Here is a 15,614-nt window from a genome sequence, read left to right as displayed (position 1 = left end):
ACCAATGTAGAATAGAGGGGAATGATCACATCCCTTGATCTGCTTGCAATGCCCCTACTTATACAGCCCAAAATGCCGTTAGTCTTCTTTACAACAGGGCACACTGTCAACTCATATCCAGCTTCTCATCCACTGTAACCCCTAGGTCCTTTTCTGCAGAGCTGCTGCCTAGCCATTCAGTCCCTAGTCTGTAGCAGTGCATGGGATGTTTCCGTCCTAAGTGCAGGACTCTGCACTTGTCCTTGCTGAACCTCATCAGGTTTCTTTTGGCCCAGTCCTCTAATTTGTCTAGGTCCCTCTGTGTCCTATCTCTACCCTCCAGCGTATCTGCCACTTCTCCCAGTTTAGTGTCATCTGCAAACTTGCTGAGGGTGCAGTCCACGCCGTCCTCCAGATCATTAATGAAGATATTGAACAAAACCGGCCCCAGGACCAACCCTTGAGCACTCCGCTTGATACTGGCTGCCAACTAGACATGGAACCATTGATCACTACCATTGAGCCCGATGATCTAGCCAGCTTTCTATTCACCTTATAGTCCAATCATCCAGCCCATACTTCTTTAACTTGCCGGCAAGAATACTGTGGGAGACCGTATCAAAAGCTTTGCTAAAGTCAAGGAATAACACGTCCACTGCTTTCCCCTCATCCAGTTATCTCGTCACAGAAGGCAATTAGGTTGGTCAGGCATGACTTGCCCTTGGTGAATCCATGCTGACTGTTCTTGATCACTTTCCTCTCCTCTAAGTGCTTCAGAATTGATTCTGATGTAGCCAGCCAAGTACCTCAGATTAACGCCCGCAGTTAATACAGCGGCTCGGCTCTCCCTCACCTAGACTGTGAGTGGGCCAAGGATTGGGGAAGATGGAGCCAGGGCCCTGGCGTGTTTGGGGCAGTCGGGTCCAGGGGCAGGTCTCCCTCTTGTGAAGTGGTTGAGTGTTGCGCAGGATGGAAAGGCGCGGTAGCCATCGCCAGTGGGTTGTAGACAGGGCCATTGCCCCCTTCCCTCTGCAGCGTCTCTGCACAGTTCAGCCCTTCCCCGGTCCACATTCAGGAGTGCAACCATTCGCCAAAGCTGACCACAGCTGCGTGGCTCAGACATCGGGGGGTCTCCATGGGCAGGCTCCTAGCGGCGGCCCCCCAGCCCAGGTCACGCTGTATCTAAAATGGCTGAGAGCCCAGTCTCTGCTTTGCTGCGCCTACGAACTTGTGATGTTCTAACGATGGGTCTTTTTGTGTTTGCTTCGCAGGCGGCTACCCCGTGTGCGCCTCCCGTCAACTCTGAGCTGGTAAGTGAGCTGACCCCTCTTCCCCTGGCCGCTCTGGGCACAGCTCCACAGCAGCTCCTGCCGCTGCAAAAAAGAACACCGTGAAACAGCATTGGCACTGGGGAGGGAGCAGAGCACGAGGGCTGGGAACCAGCGGAGCTGCATTCTTGGCTCTGCCACGGTGCCAGCGGTGCCTCGGTTACCCTCTCTGTGCCTCAGTTTCCCTCTCCGTCCAACATGGGCCTGCCGTGGTCCTTCCCTGTAGCAGGGGCAGTGGGATGCTGTGAGGGAAGGAGCAGAATTATTCGGAACCATCTGCGTGTCAGTGACCAACTAGCTGGGTCTGGTATAGGGAGAGGAAGAACAGTCCAGGGTGTTAGCCTGGGATGTGCAAGACCTGGGCTCGAGTCCCCGCTCCACACAGGCTCCTGGGGTGGCCTTGGTCAAGTCACTTAGTCTCTCAGTGCCTCAGTTTCCCCTCTGTAAAATGGGGCTAATGGCCCTGCCTCACAGGGGGGTTGTGAGGGTCAGTGGGTTGGAGGCGGTGAGGTGCTCTGATAGTGTGGTAAGGGGCAGGGGGGTTAGGTAGATAGAGAGGTTGGCATGAGAGCGTCGTCTCTGAGTCAGGGGTGTGGGGTTGGCCCTGACTCACCCGGGCAGAGTTTGGGTGGTGAGCGAGGGTTGTTCTCAGCCAGGCTGGTGCTGGGGTGTTTCCGAAAGGACCAGGCAAAGGACATTGAATTCCCTCCCCTCGCTGGGCTTGGCAGTCAGCTGCATGTAGTCTGGCGTGAGCCTGGCTGACTCTGAGAGCTGCCACAGGATGCTTCATCCACCCCTTTCCATCTTGTCCCCAGAGCCCTGTGCGCAGGACTGGCGCCAGTGTTTTTGGCGCCCTATGCGCATGGCCATTTCGCCACCCCGTGCGCTGCTCCCATGGCTCCGGTGGATGTGCCTGCGGCAGGTCCACCGGAGCCGCCTGCCACCCTCTCGGCAGAATGCCTCCCTCCAATAATCCTGGCACCCTAGGCGATTGCCTAGGTCACCTAAATGGAAGCGCCGGCCCTGCCTGTGCGGCACCGAGGCAAAGAGCTGTCTGAGCTGACAGCTCGGAAATGGGACCCATCCGCAGGCCAGTACGGGGCACTGTTGCCTCCAGGTCAATACTGAGCTGCTGCTGTCCAGCAGGGTTTAGCAGGTGCTGTCTAGCTAGGGGAGCCAGCTTCACGAGGAGGAGTCAGTCCCAGCTTGTGGCTAATGCTGATCGGGAAGTTCCTTGCAGTGCCCGTGGAGCAGGTCTTGCAGTGCCCGTGGAGCAGGCATCCTGGGGTAGTTATGTACTGCCTGCTGCAGTAAGGAAAGCCCCTTCGGTTTCACTTCTCTAAACTGCAGCACTGGTTACTACCACCGTCCCCCTTTCAGCAGCAGGTGAATTCCCTCCTGATGTGATGAATCTGGGCTGTTGCTGTGCTCAGACCCCGGTGAGAGAACGTGGCTCCCCCTGCTCAGAAAGAGGCCCCTTGAGCTGCAGGAGAATCGCCATTAGCAGTATAGGGCCTATGGCATGCAGAGGAGCAGTTCCAATTCCCTCCAGTAGAGGGCAGTGGTGCACATACGCACTAGCCGTTTATATGTAGGGGTGGCGTCGCAGTAGCAAATGGCTGGTGTGTGATACGTTTTGGCTTTAGGATCCTCAGCTGGTGGCCTGTATTCGCTTTCGGAGGCCTCGTCTCAGCACAGCCGACTCTTGAGGAATTGCTGTTTGCCACAGATCAGTAGTTCAGCTCCCTGCGCCTCTTGCTGTTGGGTCGGCATGGGAAAGATATGCGGAGCTCAGAGGCAGCTCAGTTCTGGTTCAGCCGGTCTGTGGGCCTAATCCATGTGCCGTTGGGGACAATAGCAAGGGGGATGCGGGGGATAGGAGGCAGATGCAGCAGGCTTTCCTGTTCTCAGGGCCTGGCCTCTCCTCTGCCACCTGCTCCTGAGCGTTGACAGTCACAGGTGGGTCGGGAATTGCCGGGAGCAGGTGTCTATCTCGGTGCACTCGTTTTATGGCCCTGTGCACTTGGAAAGCCCTGCAGGAAATCGGCCTGGGAACCCTGCATTCAGGTCGGGACCCAATTCTCCTTGCCGAATTCTAGGGGGCGGTTAGTCAGGATGTTTGGTTCGGTCCGGTATAGAAACAGGGCCGAGGTGCAATGCTCGGATCCAGAGCCAGGTTAGGATCTGGCCCGGCTCAAACCTGTGGGCTCTGGGAGAGAGATACGGGCCAGCGGTACAATTCAAGGCTAGATCCGCAGTGGGACCCCAAGCCCTCGTGAAGTCTGAGGAGAACTTGGGCCAGGATCCATTTATAACACAGGGGTCTTAACCCATCCCAGTGACATTCAGTTCCCATCACATCAGGGGCACGCTCGGAGTCCACCACAGCTGAGTAATTCTCGTCCTCACCTCACCCTGGTGGTCTCATTTGAAATTGGTGGGCTGTGCCAGGAACAATACAGCTCAGGGCGCGGGGGCTCTGCCATTTTGAAGGCTGAGCCAGGAGAATCTCTTCCTGCTGTGGGCTCACACAGCTTGCAATTCCCTTCTTTGTGCATGAAGCTCTGCCGTCCTCAGCAGCCTAAACTCGTATGTGCCACGGATGGAGAACAGCGGGGACCCACCAATGCAGTGGCAGGGAACTGACTAGGTGAAATAAACCCAGATGATCCCAGTTGATGAACCGTGTCCCCACCAGCCCCGCTTCTGATCTGACCCAGGGGAAAATTCCGACTAGGATGATGACCCTTTGCCTTGCCCGCCGTCTGCAGGACAGCCTGGAAAGCCCCTTGTCTCTGCACGGCGGCAAGAGGAGTGACTTCCTAGTGCGGGCTGGTGGTTAGCCATGGAGCAGGGCATTTGAGAAGTGACGTGGGGTCAGTGCTGCATCTTCCCTGTGCCCGATTGACAATCGAATCCCTAGGGAAGGGCTCAGAGCACTGAGCCATTGCGGCCTGATCCAGCAGGGCACGGGCCGTGTTCAAAGGGACTTTAACTCACTCAAAGAGCTGGGCGGGAGCAGGGCCTTGGTTTTTTGCCTCATCCGGGCCCTTCGAACCTGCGGGCCGTCCCTCTGAGCTTGCCCCCTGCCCGCCCGGCCGCAAGCCGGACACGTGCTGCGTCGGAGCCTTGCAGCTTGGAGATAAGGGGGTTGATTGGGCACTGTGCCATTGAAGGGCTATTTTGACATCTCTGCGGTTAATGTAAGGAGCCAGCGACTCCACCCGCTGTCTCCAGGGTGGGCTTTTCCCTGCTAGAGAATCAGGACAAGTTAAAAGTTACTTAGACAAGGCCTGATGAAACCCATCCTAGAATACTCAAGGAGCTGACTGAGGAGATATCTGAGCCATTAGCGATTATCTTTGCAAACTCATGGAAGACGGGAGAGATTCCAGAGGCCTGGAAGAAGGCAAACAGTGCCAATGTATAAGAAGGGGGATAAAGAAAACCTAGGGAATTAGACAGGTCAGCTTAACTTCAGTACCTGGAAAGATAATGGAGCAAACAATCAAGCAATCGATTTGCAAACACCTAGAAGAGAATAAGGTGATACTTAACAGCATGGATTTGTTAGAAACAAATCATGTCAAACCAACTTCACAGCTTGCTTTGACAGGGTAACAAGTTTTGTGAATCGAGGGGTAGCATAGATGTGGTATATCCTGACTTAAGTAAGGCTTTGGGTACTGTCTTGCATGATCTTCTCATAAACGAACTAGGGAAATCCAACCTAGATGGAGCTACTATAAGATGGGTGCATAACTGGTTGGGAAACCCGGAGAGTAGTTATCAGTGGTTCACAGTCATGCTGGAAAGACATAACGTGTGGGGTCCCGCAGGGATCAGTTCTGGGTCCGGTTCTGTTCAATATCTTCACCAATGATTTAGATAATGGCACAGAGAGGACACTTATAAAGTTTGTGGATGATACCAAGCTGGGAGGGGTTGCAAGTGCTTTGGAGGATAGGGTTAAAATTCAAAATGATCTGGACAAACTGGAGAAATGGGCTGAAGTAAATAGGATGAAATTCAATCAGGACAAATGCAAAGTGCTCCACGTAGGAAGGAACAGTCAGTTGCACACATACAAATGGGCAATGACTGCCTAGGAAGGAGAACTGTGGAAAGGGATCCTGGGGTCAGAGTGGATCACAAGCTAAATATGAATCAACAGTGTGACGCTGTTGCAAAAAAAGTGAACATCCTTTTGGGCTGTATTAGCAGGAGTGTTGTAAGCAAGACACAAGCGGTAATTCTTCTGTTCTATTCCACACTGATTAGGCCTAAGCTGGACTATTGTGTCCAGTTCTGGGCACCACATTTCAGGAAAAATGTGGACAAGTTGGTAAAAGTCCAGAGAAGAGCAGCAAAAACGATTGACGGTCTAGAAAACATGGGCCTGTGAGGGAAGATTGAAAAAAATGGTTTGTTTAGTCTGGAGAAGAGAAGACTGAGAGGGGACATGACAACAGTTTTCAAGTACATAAAAGTTTGTAACAAGGAGAAGGGAGGTAAATTGTTCCTGTTAACCTCTGAGGACAGGACAAGAAGCAATGGGCTTAAATTGCAGCAAGGGCGGTTTAGATTGGACATTAGGAAAAAGAGTGGTTAAGCACTGGAATAAGCTGCCTAGGGAGGTTGTGGAATCTCCATCACTGGAGATTGTTAAGAGCAGGTTAGACAAACGCCTCTCAGGGATGGGCTAGAAGATACTTTGTCCTGCCATGAGTGCTGGGGACCAGACACGACACCTCTCGAGGTCCCTTCCAGTCCTATGATGTTGCTGTTAGCCAGGCTTTACTAGGAGCTGGATCCTGCCCGGTGTGGGTGTGGGGAGCTGAGCAGGGAGAGTGGTGGTAAGCCCTGATCCTGCACTGACGGAGTTAGTCTGAGCCCAGTTTCTTCGGCAGGCTTCCAGCTGCCGGAGGGCGACAGGGGGCTGAGGGTGGGTCAGATTCCATTCAGCAGAGGACAGTGGCTTGCCTGTGCCATAGCTGGGAAGTTACCTAGCAGTAGTTCCGCCTGCCAGCAGCACCGCTCAGTGATTTATACCCCTCTCTCCAGACCAGGGGTCCCCAAGCTTTTCAGGGTCCCCCCTGCCAGCTGTGAGCGGAGATGTGGCTCTGGGGGCGGCGGGACATGGACAGGGTAAGGGGGCCACACCTGGGGGCGGGGCTGGTAGCCAGGGCGCAGGGCTATGTCTGGGGCGGGGGTACAGGACAGGTAAGGGTGGGCTGGGCCACAGCTTGGGCTGAGGCTGGCAGCCAGGGTCCCGGGGGTGGGGTTGGCAGCTGGGGATGGGTCAGGAGCAGAGCTGGGTGGCGCTTCCTCCCTGCCCCCCATGGGGCTGGCCAGGCCCCAGCCATGCCCCCCCCCCGAATGGTCCTCCGTGCCCTCTGGGGTGGTGTGCCCCACAGTTTGGGAACTCCTGCTCTAGACGATAGGGTGAGGCAGGGGCACAGCTGGCGTGGAGGTGGGAGGCTGCTGTTGTCTGTGTGAAGCCAATGCTGGGCACCTCCTGGCAAACAGCAGAACACGAGCATGAGTCATTGCCACTGAGTTTCTGGGAAGGTCGGTCCTTGCCAGCAGCCGGCAAAGTGCCCAGAGAGCTGGCGGCACCAGTCCCAAGCAGCCAGAAGCCCTGGATCAGCCTCCCCGTGGTTCCCTGCCAAATCACAAGAGTGGCTTAAAAATCTCGACATTTTTAAAAAATTTAGGCCTGGGTGAGATTTTGCCTTCTGTTGTTGACCCTTTCAGGGGGCCCTCGTGTCTTGTTTTCAAGTTTACCTCTGCCAGCCACGTGGGGGAGGGGGGCAGGAATTTGTTTGGAAATGCAAGCTGCGAGTCGCCTCCAATCCCATGACTCTGGGAGCTGGGGCTTTAAGGACATCGAATATCTCAAGAAAATCAGCAGAGTTGGGAGGATCCCTTGACCAGGCCAATTAAATTCTCGCAAAACTGACTGGCGCAGCCTGCAGCAGGGAGGGTGCGTGTGGCTGGGTCCACTCCGCCCTTCAAGGGCCGCGCTGGGATCCTCAGGAGGGCAGCTCAAGTCAATTAGAGGCAGGCGTAGAGGCCAGTCCGTTCTCCACCTGCCCTCCTCTGTACCAGTAACACCACCATGTGCCATTGACAGGTGGCTGGAGGGGGATACACAGTCAAAGGACCAGAACCGGGCAGGGCCCTGTGCAAAGGCTGGGCTCTGTTTTCCTTCAGAGCCTGGGGCGTTTTCTTCCCACAGGGGGAGATCACTCTAGCAGATGTGCCTGGGGCTCATTTTCTTTTCTCTGATGCTGTTTAGATTGAGGGAGATGATTATATTCACCCATTGTTTTCCCTGGAAATCTTAATGTAAGTCAGAAACAATTAAGCTGACAGGCTGCAGGGATTTCTTCCCCAGAGCAACAAACAGGAACGATTCCCAGCAGGTCTCTGCAGATGGAAGAGGAACAGGGAATTGCTAAAACGGCTGTTCTGTGAAACAGCCCATGTTGTCTCATCTGAACTGTGAGCTGGGTGCGTCCTAGGGGATGAGGCGCTGGCTTCTCTCGTCAACAAGATCCCCTCTGGGCTCCGCTCCGCGGCATGCGTCTATTGCAATGTGCCACTGCTTTGTTGTTGTAGTGTTATTCACGCGTGGTGGGCAGTGCTTTGTCAGTGGAGGGCTGGGCGAGGGTTATTATTGTAGGGTTCCTTGTGGGCACCAGACAGTGCTCGCTGGTTTTGTTGTTGTCAGGTGGCATGCTGATCTGCCAACAGCGACTGGTTGTTGTAGGGATGGGACTTTGAACATAAGTTTGTTATTGTAGGGTTGCTCCTGAGAGTTGGCCTTTGCGTACTGTTATCATGGTACGTGGTTGCTCTTTGCTGGCTGTGCGGGGTGGGGCGGGGTTACCCACTGTGCTCGGAACAGACCCCCCAGGCCGCCATAAGCCCGTGAAGCCCCTTCCCCCAGCCCTAGTCACTTGGGTGGTGTCGCCAACCGGGTCTGGGGTTTAGGAGGAGCCCAAGGGAGGTGAGAACTGGCACTGCCTGTGCTGGGACCTGCCGGGGGACACCCAGACTCAGTTCTCCAGGGCTTTCCCTAGCGCGGCAGTCACGCCACCTCGCCTGTGAGCGACTCCATCCCGGGGCACGAACTGGGGCGAGGGGGAGCAGTGACAGATGGGAGCGGTGGGCTTGGTCCTTCCCCTGTCGGCCCAGGCTCCTCCCTCTGCGTAGCGGACGTCCAGGTGGTCCAAGCCACAGGTGCGACGAGGGGGCCTTCCCTGCTGCAGCAGCTGGGAGGAGCTCCCGCCTCGCCCCAGATACCCCGGTGATGGACACAACCTAGGCAGGACAGGATTGAGTCTCCTCCAGAGACCTCGATCTAGGGCCCGAGCGAGGGGATGTTTCACCATGTCCCTGAGCTCCTCCCCAAGGGGTATCATTGACCCCCGAGAGGCCAGGTGCCCACCCCATCTCCTGACTGATGTGCTGCCCCTAGTGTTGGCAGGGGACCTGGCTGAGGGTGGCTGTCCCAGCGCGTCTGTTTCTTCTTTATTGAGATTTAAGCCCAAGACGCATCAGCTGGAAGCCAGCCCCCCCCTGGGGAGCCTGGAGTATCTTTCCCCTGATTCTCAGACCTGGGCCTCTGCCCCTGGTCACAGGCGATGGGAGGAAGTTACCACGGGAAAACAGGCAAAATAAATAAATCCGGAATTAATTGGAAACACCATCGTGCAAAAAGCCAGGACTTGTCTTTCACTCTGGGAGGAAGGTGGCCAGTGGGGGCTGCAGAGAGAGCTTATTGCAAAGGCTCAGCTGGAGGGGAGTGCAGAAAGGCTGCTGTGGAGGGGCCCGATGTGGGAACAATGGGGCTGGGGCCTGCTCAGAAGGCTTGGCTCAGGCCCTTGGGGCAGCAGACAGGCCGATTTCTGACTTGCATCTGATAGTGCAAAGGAGGGAGAGGAAGAGAGTCTGGCTGAACGTGCATGGGGAGGGGGAGTGTGCACAAGGGAGCGTGTGTGGGAGTGGCTAAGTGCGAGATGCGTGAGAGAGTGAGTGTGGGAGTGGGTGAGAACGTTCACAGGAGTGGGTGAGGGCATCCATTGGAGCAGGAGTGGGTGAGAGGGTGCCCGGGGGGGCAGGTTGAGAGGGTGCCTGGGGCCAGGGGCAAGGGGGCCTGGGCATGGATGCGAGGGGGCCTGTGGTACGAGGAGGCCCTGGGTTGGATGCGAGGGGGCTCGGGTGTGGGTGTAAGGGTGCCCAGGAAGGGGTGAGCAGGTGACTGGGAGTGGGTGCCCAAGAACTGGTGCGAGGGTGCCCAGGAACTGGTGCGAGGGTGCCTGGTAGCGCGTGAGAGGGTATCAGTTAATTTTGCATGTGCACCGTAGCACTGAAGCACCTTCCGGTCATGCATTAAGCAATGTGATAATATCTGTCCCATGTTGCTTGTTCTCTCCTCCGTCCCCATACGGAGAAGTGTGTGCAGTGTTTTGGCAGGGTCCTGGGCTGGGTTCGCTCTGCCCTCTCTCTTCCAGCCCCTTTGTCCCAGGGTTGGGGTTTCTATGCAGGCCAGTTCTGGTGTCTTGCTGTCAGCTGGGAGGCGTCGGGGTGACAGTCCTGCAGGCCAATACTAACAAGCGCTGAGTGATTTTTGGCCTGATGCTTGGAAAGGGATGAGCACCCGCCTCCTGCCACATGGAGGGGCACTCGGAATCGCTCGTCTTTTTTGCAGATCTTGGCTTGACATCTCCTGTGCATGCACAGCACAGGCCCAGCCGGGGCAGCACGCACCCCTGCATCTTCTCAGGCCAGCCCTGACGTGCCTACATTCTGCCTTGGGGTGATCTCTCAAAGGTACTTATCTGACCCCCACAACTGTCTTCTCTGAGCACCTCACCATCTGGGGTGGACGTCTGCTCACACCGCCCCCTGCGGCCCTCGTGAAGCAGGGCAGGGCTATTCTCCCCATTGTACAGATGGGAAACTGAGTCACGGGTTGACTAAGGCCCGGATCCACAAAGGTGTTCAGGCTGAAGGGTCGGAGGAGCAAATTCAGTGGCAGTCAGGAGCCTAAGACCTTTGTGGCTCTGGACTGAAGTGACTTATCCAGGGTCCTAGAGAGAGTTTGTGGCGGAGCAGGGATTTGAACTTGGGTCTCCCAAGTGCTGAGCTCACCATTGGACCATCCATCCTCTCAGCTCTTCCCGCATCACTTAATCAACCCTTGATCGCTCTGCTGAGGCTGCAGCGACCCAACCAGCTGGAATCAATGGCACTGGGGGCGTCAGGGCCGCCCAGAGGATTCAGGGGGCCTGGGGTCTTCGGTGGCGGGTCCCGGGACCGAAGGACCCCCTGCTGTGGGTCTTTGGGGCACTTTGGTAGCGGGTCCTGGGTCGGAAGGACCCCCCGCCGTGGGTCTTTGGGGCACTTCGGCAGCGGGTCCTGGAGCGGAAGGACTCCCCACTGCCGAATTGCTGCCAAAGACCTGGAGCGGAAGAAGCTCCGGGGCCCTGGGCCCCGTGAGAGTTTTCCGGGGCCCCCGGAGCGAGTGAAGGACCCCGCTCCAGGGCCCCTGAAAAACTCTTGTGGGGGCCCCTGTGGGGCCTGGGGCAAATTGCCCCACTTGCCCCCTCCCCCCCGGGGTGGCCCTGGGGGGCGTTTGCAAGGACCCCTGCCTGATTGGAAGCGAGCTAAGAGGCCCCGTGCTCATTTCACACCAAATCTTTCCAAGCAATTATCTTCTGCGCTTCCCCCACCGGTGCACTGTGGTGTGTCTCACATCGATCCAGTTGCTATCACAGGCTGGGGTTTAATCTCCCCGCGGCACATCCCTGCTGTGAACGCTGCGAGGAGCGCGCCAGTCCCAGGGGAAGCTTGCCAGCCCGCTCCAGGATACTTATCTGGAGAAAAACACATAGTCTTGTCTGTTTGGGACCGTTACTGCGGTGTCAGGAGGAAGCTGATGGGGGTGTGAGTAGCCCCTGCCCAGCCCGCTCTGGAGATTGGGTCCCAGGCTGGCTTGCAGGCCCAGTGCATGCCAGAAACGAGAGGGGGAGTCCTGTGTTTGGTGGAGCCAGTTCATGGCGAGAATCGGGGCTGGAGCAGGGGGCTGTGTGGGGAATGGCGGGGAGGGGGGATCTGTGACACTGTCGGCCTTGTAAATACCTGCCACATCCCAGGCAGCTGAACGAGGTGGCTCCAAAGGCATCTCCCGTCACTGACAGAGCTGAAATAGACCAGGGTCTCCACCTGGGATTCCCTGCCAAAATGGGCATCCCTGGTGTGCACCTCTGCCCGCATATGCCGGGGCCACCCGTCATGCTCCCTGTCAGAGGTGCCGCCCTCTCCGATTGGCCCCGGCCTGCTCTGTTCAGCTCACCCGCTTTGGCTTAGCTGAGAGAAGTCTGAGCTGGAGACAGCCATGAAGGCCTCGGGCCGAACGGAGCTGATCCGGAGAAGTGCTGAGCTCCCATCGCGCTGCCTCAAGCTTTCCAGGCTCCCATTTCCATGGGAGCAGGGGTGCTGAGCCCTGCTCAGAATTAGGCCCATAGTCAGCGGGTAATGTGGCCTAGGAGATTTGCAACCAGCAGTAACAGCTGAAAGCTCAGGGCCACGGATCACAGCTCTGGGGGACCGGCCAGAGAAATCGCAGCTTCACTCAGACAAGCTCATCGATCCTTGGTTAAGTCGCCATCGCTTCCCTCTTCTGCCCTGAGACCTCCATGTTACTGCTGCCTAGAGCCTAGATGCCACGGGGATGGGCACGAGTCAAACTCTACAATAGCTAGGAGCAGGAGAGAGGCCTCAGGGGGCTCGTCTAGAAGATGCTGGTGGAAACTGACAGAGCCCCATTGGCCAGCGTGGGGGGCTGGATATGGTATTTCCCAGCCAGCCAGCCCCCGCCTCTGCAGCCTTTCCCCAGCAGCTTGTGTCTGGAGACCGTCCTCAGGCAGGAGCTGGGCTGCTCCGACGAGATGAGGCAGGTCTCGTGAGCCACCTGTTGGGGGATATTCTGTGAGGGAGGGAACGGTTTTGCTGTTCCGTCTCCTAGCAGGAATGCAGCGGCTCAGGTTTGCTCAGTTCCTCTTGTTACAGGATTCCTGCTCTCCGAAGGAGGCCTGGCTTCTCCCTGGCGGACGTGCGCCAGGAGGCCATGGCTGCTTTGCTGCAGGACGTCTCTCTTTTCGTGTACCCTGTTCTGAGACAGTTCCTTAAGTGGCTGTTGCATTTGTCCCTCCTGCCTCCTGGGAACTGACCCTGGAAACCACCAGAATGAGAGAGCCTGCTTAACCCAAGAGCAGAGCGACCTCACTAACGCCTTCCCCTACCACTTGCCGTCCTAGCTGGAATTCGGCAACCAGGAGGCAGGACCCTGCGGCCCCTCCTCCACAGTCAAGTTTGCAGGAGATGGGACGCCATTACATCTCCAGGGGCTCGTTCCTGGTTGGGTGAGGAGTCCATCCATCCTTCCCCAGCCCTGGCTGCCTCCGTGCCTTGCCTGCGTCCTGATCTCAGAGATTTGTCAGGCTGCTCCATGGCTGTCGGTTCACACCAATGCTCAGTGCCACTCTTTTGGACACCGGCTTCTGGAGGCTGCTCCTGCTGGGTTGCCTCCCTCTGAGCCTTGCGAGTCACCTCTCGGGGAGCGACGGGGGTGGACAGGAAAACGTTTTGCTGCCTGCTGTTCTGGAGCTGGCTGGAAGGGGGAACATTGCTGAAGCTCCCTGGATGTGTTGCCTTCCCAGATCCACCCTGACTGGCCTCCCTCTCTGCTGCTTTGGAGCCTTGACTCATTAGGCAGAAGATCCAAGCAGGGAACTACCACCCCGTAGCGTCTTGCGTGGAACATTCAAATCCGCGGATGGTGGCCAAGCCCGGTCCTCAGCATGAACTGATTTAGGGCCTGTGACGAACTGGGACTGTTCTTAATGTTTGCTCTGAATACTGTGTTGGTGCCTCAGTGTCCCCTAGGCAGTTCTTAAGTATCTAGGTGGTGGGATAAGGGGGTGTGATTGCTGCAGAGCAAAGGGCCAGTGCACCTAAATGCCGGGCACTCTGTCTCCTAGCAACTGATGGCCTGGGCCCCTCCTCTGCAAAGGTGCCAACTGAAAGTGTTGGAGATAAAGGGATCAGGTGACCTCCTGGCCCGGGAAAGGGGCTGAGCAGAGAGGAGGGGCTGGAGGGGGGTTGTTAGTCTGGAGCTGGCTGGGGACGAGGATTGAAGTGCAGATGTGGGGGTCTGGCTCACTGCCCCCCAGAATGGACCCGGCTGAGGGGTCCGGTTCGCTGTACCTACAAGCTCTGTTTTAGACCCTGTTCCTGTCATCGAATAAACCTCTGTTTTGCTGGCTGAGAGTCACGTCTGACTGCAAAGTGGGGGTGCAGTACCCTGTGGCTTCCCCAGGACCCTGCCTGGGTGGGCTCGCTGTGGGAAGCACACGGAGGGGCAGAGGATGCTGAATGCTCCAAGGAGAGACCCAGGAGGTGAAGACGTGTGAGCTTCTTGCCCTGAACAAGTCTGCTCCAAGGGAGAGGAGGCTCCCCAAAGTCCTGACTGGCTTAGTGGGGAGCAGTTCCAGAGCATCGCCCGGGGACTCCGTGACAGGGCCAGTCTCAGATCCTCCCGCCAGACCCTCAGCTGAGGGTGGCTCTGCGGCACAGCCCTTGGCCAGCTCCGCGCTGGTCAATAACCATCCATTCCTCAGGCCATTCATGGGGTAGAGTGGGAAGGACTGCGAGTCTGAGAGGCTCCAAGTGACCTAATGATGCTCCAAGCCGCAGGGACCGATCCGCACCCTGTGGTGGCGCTTGTCTACGTGTTCCGAGCAAACCATCTTCATGAGGAAACCAGCAGCACCAGAGCTAAACGGTGGCAGGCCGGGGCTGGTGGCAGGTGTTGACAACAGGGGGCCGCTACTGCCCCTGAAATGGATGTTTCCTGGCTCCTGCTGCAGCCGATTACTGGGGGCCGCTACTACCCCTGAAATGGATGTTTCCTGGCTCCCGCTGCAGCCAATTACTGGCATACCAGTGAAAAAGCTCCCCAGTAATTCTCTGCAATACACAGCCATTTAGTGAGAAGTAATTACACCAGCGGTAAAGGGTTATATTAAGCACATAACTCCTATGTTAGACATTAAGAGCTCTACATTAAAAGCCGTACGTTCCTCTTAACGAGTCTCTCTTTCACAAACAGGCCCTGCGCTTGCCTCACGCAGTTCCTGCTCGGCAAACAGAGAAGGTGGTTACCAATTTCTCCCCTCCTGGGCTGTTCTTCTCAGCCCTCTGGATTCCCTCGAGTCCAGGCCTTGGTTGCCTGGAGACTCCTCTGGTCACAGTCCCACGCGAGCCCACGGAGCAGAGGTTTGGCTACTCTGTCTAGCAGCGTTGCTTCTTCAAGCATCAGTTAAGGAATCCCAACCACAGTAATTTACTTTGCTTGATTTTTATACTCTTTTTCCTCAAAGGAGTCACATGTCTTAAAAGCATGTCCAGTGGCCACTGATTTTACCTAATTAGTGTTTTAGAAGGGGCTGGGAGTGGTGGTACCGTGGGAGGATCACCCCCCATTTACTCACTCAACAATTGTTCTCTCTCTCTGTCTGCGTGACGATCCTGCTGTAAGGTCACTGTAACCAGGTTGACCTGTGCTCCTTGGTGGAACTTTATACATGGGATATTTACTTTTGCACAGGCCCATATTTGCTGACCCACAGGTTCAATATCGATCGCACACGCAGGCTTTGCCAGTTCTTCATCAAATCTGCTTCTGCTTAAAGGGACCCTGCTCCCGGGATCCTCTGCAGCCATTCAGCCATGTTTAAGTCATGTCAAGATCTGCTCACACCCTTCCTTCATCACGGCCACACCAGTATGGCACCATCCCAGCAGCAGGGAGCCAGTTGGCAGCAGGGGGCATGGGTGGGTTCCGAGGATCGTGAAGGAGATGGGGAGTTGTCCCCCACTGGCTGTCCTTATTTACGTCGGTTCTTCACAGGGCTGGCGAGCAACTGGGAGAGCGGGAGCGGATCTGGGAGGTTTTCTAAGTGACGGGACTGCTCTGCTCGGCTCCCTCGTTTCTCAGGTTCAGAGCTTGGATTCGCGAATGGCATTAGGCCTGGCAGCCAAACACTGTTCCGTCCAAGGAGCCCGCAAGGAATTGACTTTCTCCAGCGGGGGCTGTTTGGAAACACAGCTGCTTCCACAGAGCCTGCCCCATATGTGGGCATGGGAAATCCCATGGCATGCAGGAGGCAGAAATCACCCCAGCTCTGGTCTAGTGGGGCAGCCTATTGTGATACCCCAGCTAGGGCATCGCGG

At 56.5% G+C, this 15,614-nt stretch overlaps 1 protein-coding gene across 12 annotated transcripts in view; it reads left to right on the top strand.

The window, feature by feature from the left end:
• TNS1 (tensin 1) overlaps nt 1–15,614 on the top strand; it is a 296,511-nt gene that overhangs the window by 131,201 nt on the left and 149,696 nt on the right. For all 12 annotated transcript variants that reach the window (XM_032764412.2, XM_075070329.1, XM_075070328.1 and 9 more), the window contains one exon: nt 1,251–1,289. In XM_032764412.2, coding sequence (XP_032620303.1) covers nt 1,251–1,289 — 39 coding nt within the window. The remainder of the gene's footprint in view (nt 1–1,250; nt 1,290–15,614) is intronic.

Source organism: Chelonoidis abingdonii, chromosome 10 (genome assembly GCF_003597395.2).
Source record: "Chelonoidis abingdonii isolate Lonesome George chromosome 10, CheloAbing_2.0, whole genome shotgun sequence".
NCBI lineage: Eukaryota > Metazoa > Chordata > Testudines > Testudinidae > Chelonoidis > Chelonoidis abingdonii.
Note: the sequence above shows the minus strand (reverse complement) of the source record. Positions and strands in the feature narration are given on the sequence as shown.